At 53.8% G+C, this 9,626-nt stretch overlaps 1 protein-coding gene across 5 annotated transcripts in view; it reads left to right on the top strand.

The window, feature by feature from the left end:
* The window catches only part of LOC103091757 (uncharacterized), a 29,925-nt gene extending 21,712 nt beyond the window's left edge, over window positions 1-8,213 (top strand). For 3 of the 5 annotated variants that reach the window (XM_076053935.1, XM_076053934.1, XM_076053936.1), the window contains one exon: window positions 1,274-8,213. In XM_076053935.1, coding sequence (XP_075910050.1) covers window positions 1,274-1,491 — 218 coding nt within the window. In that variant the 3' untranslated portion in view covers window positions 1,492-8,213. The remainder of the gene's footprint in view (window positions 1-1,273) is intronic. The other 2 variants (XR_012930155.1, XR_012930156.1) reach the window with 2 other exon arrangements.
* Window positions 8,214-9,626: the final 1,413 nt, after the last annotated feature.

The following is a 9,626-nucleotide window of genomic DNA, read 5'->3' on the forward strand; positions in this document are numbered from 1 at the left end:
TCACACAGAGACACATAGACTCACTCACACAGAGACCCATAGACTCACTCACACAGAGACACATAGACTCACTCACACAGAGACCCATAGACTCACTCACACAGAAACCCATAGACTCACTCACACAGAGACCCATAGACTCACTCACACAGAGACTCATAGACTCACTCACACAGAGACCCATAGACTCACTCACACAGAGACCCATAGACTCACTCACACAGAGACCCATAGACTCACTCACACAGAGACCCATAGACTCACTCACACAGAGACCCATTGACTCACTCACACAGAGACCCATAGACCCACTCACACAGAGACCCATAGACTCACACAGAGACTCATAGACTCACTCACACAGAGACACATAGACTCACTCACACAGAGACACATAGACTCACACACAGAGACCCATAGACGTGAATAGAGACACGTCACCCACACTCGGTTCACAATGGCCGCGCCTCTGACATTTCGTGGGCTCCTCGCAGTCTTCTCGACCTGCCGTGCGTTTGTGGTGCAGGCGAGGCGCCCATCACGAGTGTGTGCGCTCCCACTTTGTGTATTTGTGTATAAAGCCAGCACGTGCCTTCGAGCTCGCGATTGATTCACACGTGTGGCCCCTCCCTCCCACTCCCACCTCCCTCCCCCCTCCTCCCTCCCACTCCTCCCTCCCACTCCCTCCCCACTCCCTCCTTCATCCCTCCCCCTCCCTCCCACTCCCACCTCCCTCCCCCCTCCCACTCCCTCCCACTCCCTCCCACTCCTCCCTCCCCACTCCCTCCCCACTCCCCCCTTCCCCCCCTCCCTCCCACTCCCTCCCCACTCCCTCCCCACTCCCTCCCTCCCACTCCCTCCCACTCCCTCCCCACTCCCTCCCACCTCCCTCCCCCTCCCTCCCTCCCACTCCCTCCCCACTCCCTCCCCACTCCCTCCCACTCCCTCCCCACTCCCTCCCACTCCCTCCCCACTCCCTCCCACCTCCCTCCCCCTCCTTCCCTCCCACTCCCTCCCCACTCCCTCCCCCTCCCTCCCTCCCACTCCCACCTCCCTCCCCCCTCCCACTCCCTCCCACTCCCTCCCACTCCTCCCTCCTCCTTCCCACTCCCACCTCCCTCCCCACTCCCTCCCCACTCCCTCCCTCCCCACTCCCTCCCCACTCCCCCCTTCCCCCCCTCCCTCCCACTCCCTCCCCACTCCCTCCCTCCCACCTCCCTCCCCTCCCCGTCTCCTCTCCCGCCCGCCCGCCCGCGCGTGCGTGGTGGTGCAGGCGAGAAGCCCTTCTCGTGCCCGCACTGCAACCGCGCGTTCGCCGACCGCTCGAACCTGCGAGCTCACCTGCAGACGCACTCGGAGGTGAAGAAGTACCACTGCCTGCGCTGCGCCAAGACCTTCTCGCGCATGTCGCTGCTCAACAAGCACGAGGAAGGCACCTGCGCCTCCTCCTCCTCCTCCTCCTCGTCCTCGTCCTCGTCCTCCTCGCACTGACACGCACAGGCAGGCACAGCCCGCGAGCGCAACGGCGGGGCGGGCGGGGCGGGCGGGGCGGGCGGACGTCGCTCGAACACGTAGACTCGAGGGCGTGTGTTTGAAGTTCCTCGCACAAACGCACTGGCAGGTGTGTGTGTGTGTGTGTGCGCACAAACGCACCGGCAGGTTATTGTGCACAAACGCACCGGCAGGTTATTGTGCACAAACGCACCGACAGGTTATTGTGCACAAACGCACCGACAGGTTATTGTGCACAAACGCACCGACAGGTTATTGTGCACAAACGCACCGGCAGGTTATTGTGCACAAACGCACCGACAGGTTATTGTGCACAAACGGAACCGGCAGGTTATTGTGCACAAACGCACCGACAGGTTATTGTGCACAAACGCACCGGCAGGCTATTGTGCACAAACGCACCGACAGGTTATTGTGCACAAACGGAACCGGCAGGTTATTGTGCACAAACGCACCGGCAGGTTATTGTGCACAAACGCACCGGCAGGTTATTGTGCACAAACGCACCGACAGGTTATTGTGCACAAACGGAACCGGCAGGTTATTGTGCACAAACGCACCGGCAGGTGCGTGCGTGTGTGCGCGCGCACAAACGCACTGGCAGGCGAGCGGCCAAGCAGGTGTTTGTTGCGCTAAGAACAAAAAAAAAGGGGCAAGTTTCGGCTCGCAGCACAAACGCCCTGGCAAGGTGCGTGTGTGTGTGTGTGTGCGTGCGTGCACAAACGCACTGGCAGGCACTCGCTCTCCCACGCACACACGGGCGAAGTGGAGGTGCGATTAGAGGAGAGTTTGAATCTGTTGCATGCACAGATCGGCGCACACACGCGCACACTCCCACGCGTACAGACCAGCAGACTATTGCACAAACGCACAGGCAGCTGCTTGCAGATGACACACACACACGCACGCACACACGCACACACGCGCGTGCCTTAGAAAGTATTGATGATGGATTTGCGAAGAGCATTGCACTGCGTATACATCCACACACGCACACAGACCCAAGATGTATTAATCCCAGGGTAACCTAGCCTGGCACAGCAGTATTATAATATCTACTTGTAAGTGACCCACGATTGTTATTCGTGGTTGAATCTATTTTTTTGTATTAATTGTGGTCTTAACTTTAAAGTGAAATTACTCTTGAAACTTGAAGACGTCCAATTGTTACACACACACACAGGCAAACGTGCCCCAGGTAGCCCACCCAGGTTGTTGGGGCAAGTGCTTAGTAGGTGGAGGTGGTGGTGGTGGTGTGCCCAGCACCAGCCCAGCCCGACCGCCTTTGTATTCCCAATGCTGATGTTTACACACACCGCACCAGGTACTCATTTAGGGCTGAGTCGACCCAGGGGAGGACCAGGACCGGTCCAGTTATGCGCTGTCACTGATGTTCGTACGTGAGCGGGAACCGAACTCGGTTTTGTAGCGCAGTGCGCTAATCGCTGCACCACCGCTCCCCCTCCCCCACACGTGTACATAGGCAATGTTGAAAAGGACCTATAGCCATACACGTGTACACGTACACACACACACGTGTACACACACACATATACACACACATATATACATAAAACAAGAACCGCCATTCGCCACTAAGTGGCAGTGACGTCACCACGACGCTTGTGCCAGGCCATGTGCACCTTGAGGCCACGTGAAGTGTCGAACGCCCGCGGTCAGGAGGTCACGGGGCAGACCCAGGTGCCACGGGTCGACTGACTGAGATGACTGAGATGACTGGCAGATGCACCACCTGTGCCCCCGACTGTGCCAACTTCCTGTGCTTTAGCCACCCAGCGCTCCGCTCGTTGTTGTGAGCGTCGCTCCTCCACCCTCCATTGTTATTTGAGGGCGACTGCCTCCAACTGCCCAGTAGCGTCCTTCACGAGCCTCGCTCCACAGAGGCCGATCTTGACACTGCTGGTATCAGTCATCGGCAAGTCCACTCAGCTCCACATCCTCCTGTACCAAATCACTCCATCTCTTCCCTAGCCCGTGCGGTGCCCGTGTAGCCTCCTCTATCCGGCCGAACAAAAGCTGTTTAGGCATGCGGTGGCTGGGCATGCGGACTACATGACCCAGCCAACACTGCCTTGCCTGCCGGAGGAGCTCACCGATGGGACTTTGTCCAGATCTTTCAAGGATATGTGAGCTCCTCACACAATCCAGCCTGGTTAAACCCAGGATGGATCGTAGGCACGCCAGCCTAAACATTTCTAACCGGCGAAGATGTTCCATTAAGGGGGTCTACGTTTCGCAAGCGTAGAGAAGGGAGGGAATGACCGTGGCCGAGAAGACCTAAAGCTTCGTGCGGAGCGACAGACCAGGTTGTTTCCACACAGTGTTACGCAACCGATGAAAAGCTATTGCTGCTCGACTAATTCGGAGTGAGACCTCTGCTCTCAAACTGGAGCCGGTCATAAGCACACTGCCCAGGTATGGGAAACTCTCCACTCTCTCCACAACTGCCCTATCACCAATTGGAAGTTGTGGGGGTGGAGTGTCCGATGGTACAAAATACCCAGGCAGGTGCTTAGTTTTGGTGGGGCTGATGGTAAGGCCCCACCTCTTAGTGGCAAGCTCCAGGTTCAGCAGCAGCGCCTCCAACTCCTCCTCTGAGTGAGCAGCAATTACCAGATCATTGGCATACATAACATGGTTGAGCATTAGGAAGCCATCCCTTGACTGCACCCGGGCATCGATCAGCCTCCCATTGTGTCTGTACCAGATGGAAATTCCTCCGGGACAGCTATTGAAGGCTTCACGAACTACGTGGTCGAAATAGATGTTAAATAATTTGGGAGCCAGAGGGCATCCTTGTCGCACCCCAAGGTGAACAGGGAATGCCTCCGACTCCCGGCCACATAGTTTTACCCGAGCCCGCTCACCATCATGAAGGTCCTTAATGATCGTGAGCAGAGGGTCAGGGACTCTGAAAGCACGAATAACAACCCAGAGCCCAGGCCTACTGATGGTATCATAGGCCTTGACCAGGTCAATGCTGTAACAGACGGACAGAAAATATAGCATCTGTGGAGGACTGCCCTTTCCTGAAACCGCATTGGGGCTCTGCAAGCCTCTCCTCAGCGTGCCTCGCAAGGCGATGTTGAATAATCCTTGTCGGGACCTTTCCCGGCACACTGAGGAGGGAGATGCCCCTGTAGTTATTACAGTCTGTGCAGTCCCCCTTCAAAAAAGGGGGACCACCAGGACATTCTTCCAATCCTGCGGAACTCGTCCAGTGGTCCAGACTGTTATTATGTTATGTAGGGCAGTCTGTGCATAAACGCCACCCTCCCTCAGCATTTCGCTTGGGAGATCATCTCTGCCTGGTGCCTTTCCTGGTCTCAGACTCCGGATCACCTTCAGTACTTCCTCAACAGATGGCACCTCAGCCAGCCACTCACAGGGGGTGACTTCTTCCATTATTTGAGGCACCGCAGCCTCAGCAGGATCATCCCTACTTTGTCCCACGATGTTTTCCAGGCCGAGGGATTTCCCCTCCCCCAGGACCTCACAGAAATGTTCAGCAAATCTGCAAACCTGTTCTTGGGGGTCGGATAATTGATCACCGTTCTTACCCTAATGATGGTAATAGGTGTGGCGCTGCAGGTTATTTTTTTGATGGAGTTGAAGAGCGATTTGTGATCGCGGGCCACTGAGGCAGACTCCATCTCCTCAGCAACCCGCGACCACCACCCATCCTTGCAGCGCCTCACGGCTCTCCGAACCTCCGAGCGAAGGCTGCGGTAAGCCTCATCAATCTCTGACGTGGGATTCTGTAACCGATGACGGTGGGCCTGTCGCTTTTTCTCAGCCAGCCTGAACACCTCCTCTGTCGCCAGGGTCTCTGGGGAGGTCTGGACTGCATACCCAAAGCAGCCATTGCAGCTGCATGAGTCACAGTCCTAAACCTCGCCCATTTACCCTCGACATCAGGAGGAGTCGGGGACGATGCCAACCCCAGCCGCAAGTGATGATGAAATTCTCGCTTGCAGCTTTCATCAGCTAGCTGAGACCATGCCACTATGGGGTTGAATGGGGTCCTGGGTGTAGACCCACCACCGGAGTGGAAGAATGGCAGATGACAAGTCGATAGTCAGTGGGCAGATCAGCTCCACGGTAGGTCCTGGTGTCAAGGACATGGGCCCGCATACGCTGTTCTGTCACTATGTAGTCCAGCAGATGTTCTTGCTTGGACCCGGCATGCATCATGATGTTGTGTGGATGTGGCGATGCCGGAACAGCGTGTTTGTAATTACAAGCCCATGGGCTGCACACAAATCTAGCAGTCTCCTACCGTTGTTATCGAGCTGATCTGGCCCATGCCTTCCAATCACTCTAGACCAGGTGCCAGCATCATGACCAACTGGAGCATTGAAGTCACCCAACAAGATGACTCTATCCCGAGGGGCCACTTTAGCCAGCACCTGTGACAGGAGGTCATAGAAGGCATCTGACTCATCGGCCTTGCCTGCATCCCTCCACGGATGTTCGTCTTCCGTGGGGGCATAAGTAACCACGACCACCACTCCTCGCCTCTGGTTGATGGGAAGGCGAGCCCAAAGTAGCCTGGGGCATACAGCTTCCCACACCTCTCCGCCACGCTCACATGCCCCCTTCATTCTTTTGTTCAGAAGAAGAGCCACTCCCTGTTGTTTGGCAGTCTCCTGCCCCGAGTAGAGGACTGTTCACCCCTCATGGTGGCAGGAGCCAGAGCCGGTCCACCGGACCTCCTGAATACCATAGAGATCTTGACGGTACCGGTCCGGCTCCCAGCAGAGGAGTGGCAGCCTCTCCTCTGCAGTGAGCCTTTGAACATTATACGTGGCCACCCGTAGTGGTTTTTTGTTGTTTCTGGAGGAGCCCCGAGGGTAAGGATTCAGTCTCCTGCCTCCGCCAATTGGGGTTTGGCCAGGAGACGTCATAGACGCCTGTCCCCCCGGGACCTCCGGCAAAAGCTTAATACAAATTTTAAATCGTGGTTTTATGGTAATTAATTGAAGGTGGAGGGGTTACCAGCCCCTCGCACCCGTCCAGAGCCCCCATTTGGCCGCTGTGGATTGTCACAGACGCCATGAGGGGAATGGCGAATCTAAGTTGGCCCTCCCCCCCACGGCACTGCCCACCACAGCGTTGCCGTTCGGCACCAACATACATACACATACACACACGTGTTCACACACACACGTGTACAACAAAGACATGCATACGAAGACTAAGATCCCCCGTGTAGCCTGTAACAGACTGTAGGGGCAAGTGCTGTTAGCGAGTAGCACCTATGAAGGCCGGAACGGCACACAAGGGGGTGGGAGGCCAGCACCACGCCCGGCCGCCTTTGTCTTCCCTAGTGGCGATGTTTATACACCGCTCCTGGTACTCGTTTGAGGCTGAGTCGACACAGAGGAGGCCCAGGACCGGTTCAGATAATCGTCACCGGTGTTGGCCGTGAGCGGGAATCGAACTCGGGTCGCCGGGTTCGTAGCGCAGCGTAGCGCTAACCGCTGCACCACCGCTCCCCACGCTCGTATATATACACACACGCGTGTACACACACACACACGTGTTGAAGGACTTATAGCCATACACGTGAACACACACATGTGAACACACCCATACATACACACGTGTACACGTGCACACACACTTGTTCATACTCACACGTGTACGCGCACACGTGTATGCAATACCCACGTGTACGCACATACCCACGTACATTGTACAGCACGTGTACACGCACACGTGTTTTTTTAAACCTATAGCCATACACGCGTGTACACACAGACGTGTACACACACGTGTACAAACACAGGCACGCGTGTAGACACATGTACGCACGTGTAAACACACTCGTTAACACACGCGCGTACACACACGTGTATACACACACACGTACGTTTACACACACACACGTTTACACACGCACGTGCACACACACGTTTACACACACACACGTTTACACACGCACGTGCACACACACGTTTACACACACACACGTTTACACACGCACGTGCACACACACGTTTACACACACACACGTTTACACACGCACGTGCACACACACGTTTACACACGCACGTGCACACACACGTTTACCCACACACGTATACACACACACACGTGTACACACACACACGTGTACACACACGTTTACACACACATGTACACACACACTTACACACACGTGTACACACACACACACGTGTACACACACGTTTACACACACACGTGTACACACACGTTTACACACACACACACACGTTAACACACGCACGTGCACACACACACACACACACGTGTACACACACACGTTTACACGCACGTGCACACACACACGTTTACACACACGTGTACACACACGTTTACACACACACACACGTGTACACACACACGTTTACACGCACGTGCACACACACACACACGTGTACACACAGGTGTACACACACACGTATACACACACACGTTTACACGCACGTGCACACACACACGTGTACATACACACACGTGTACACACACACGTGTACACACACGTGTACATACACACACGTGTACATACACACACGTTTACACACACACGTGTACACACACGTGTACACACACACGTGTACACACAAGCCAGCAGGAGGCAGAGGCGCGTTTTATACGGGGAAGTCTCGTCGATAGATATTTGTAATAATAATAAATATATTTCTACATTTTAACTCGTCAGATTCTTGTGCCATCCTTGTGCGTTGTGCCATCGGACTATCGATCCACTGCTGGATGAGCACCACTGCACGCCTTTGTGGGAGGCCGTGGTGGGGTGGGCATTGGCTGTCCATGCTCGGTCGCCTTTGTCTTCCCAGTGTTGGTGAGTTTCCTCGTTGTGTGTGGGGTTTGTTTTATTTTGGGCTGAGTCGACCTAGGCGGAGGAAGTGGCAGAATTGGTCGGGAGTCGAACTCGGGTCGCGGGATTGTTTTGTAAATTCATAATAAAGGTTTTTGGGTTAGATCGCGTTTATTTATAAATGTGTCGTAACCCTCCACCACCCGACACGGCCAATCAGCAAAAAAAAAGTGTCACGTTGACAAAAGACAAATAATTCACTACTTCAGCCCACCGGTGTGTTGAAGAGTTAATCCACATTTACAGTTTGAGTACGACGTTTCGCTGGTAAATACTTCCAGCATCATCGGGCAATTCGCCAGAATGGTAAAGCCCTCGCTTGCTCCCGGTTTTATATAGAGCAGCAGGGTGACGTCATCACTTAACTCATTTCAGGTGCAGAGATTAGAGGCGGAGGGGGGGGTAATGTAATTATATAATCGATTAGTAATCAGTCATTGGTTATGATTAGTAATGAGTTGTAGATTAGTAATTCTTTAAATCAGAATGTAATGTGTATTATTTAATAATACGCTTCCAGGCCGCACTAAGCCGGTAGCTGTCAGAGCGATTAAAGTTATTCTTGTTCCTCTCAATTTCAATGGATTACTAATCATAACCAATGACTGATTACTAATCGCTTATATAATTACATTACCCCCCCCCCTCCGCCTCTAATCACTGCACCTGATGAGTTAAGTGATGACGTCACCCTGCTGCTCTATATAAAACCAGGAGCAAGCGAGGGCTTTACCATTCTGGCGAATTGCCCGATGATGCTGGAAGTATTTACCAGCGAAACGTCGTACTCAAACTGTAAATGTGGATTAACTCTTCAACACACCGGTGGGCTGAAGTAGTGAATTATTTGTCTTTTGTCAACGTGACACTTTTTTTGCTGATTGGCCGTGTCGGGTGGTGGAGGGTTACGACACATTTATAAATAAACGCGATCTAACCCAAAAACCTTTATTATGAATAATATTGGTCGCGAAAGCCTACATGTTAAACTGTTTTGTAAATGTAAACATATATGCAGTATATAGCGGACTACGCTCTAACCACCACCACCACCACCACCACGTCATCTCGGAGGAGATTTACAATTTCAGTCTGAGTCGACGCAGAGGTGCCTCGTAGCCACTAAGTAGGGAGTGTCACAGCACAGAGACTCACAGAGACTCGTAGAGATTCACATAGACTCATAGAGACTACAGAGAATCATAGAGATTCACAGAGACTCATAGAG

The sequence above is a fragment of the Petromyzon marinus genome, chromosome 63, assembly GCF_048934315.1.
Source record: "Petromyzon marinus isolate PM22_M1 ecotype Great Lakes invasive population chromosome 63, UKy_Petmar_22M1.pri1.0, whole genome shotgun sequence".
In the NCBI taxonomy this organism is placed as follows: domain Eukaryota; kingdom Metazoa; phylum Chordata; class Hyperoartia; order Petromyzontiformes; family Petromyzontidae; genus Petromyzon; species Petromyzon marinus.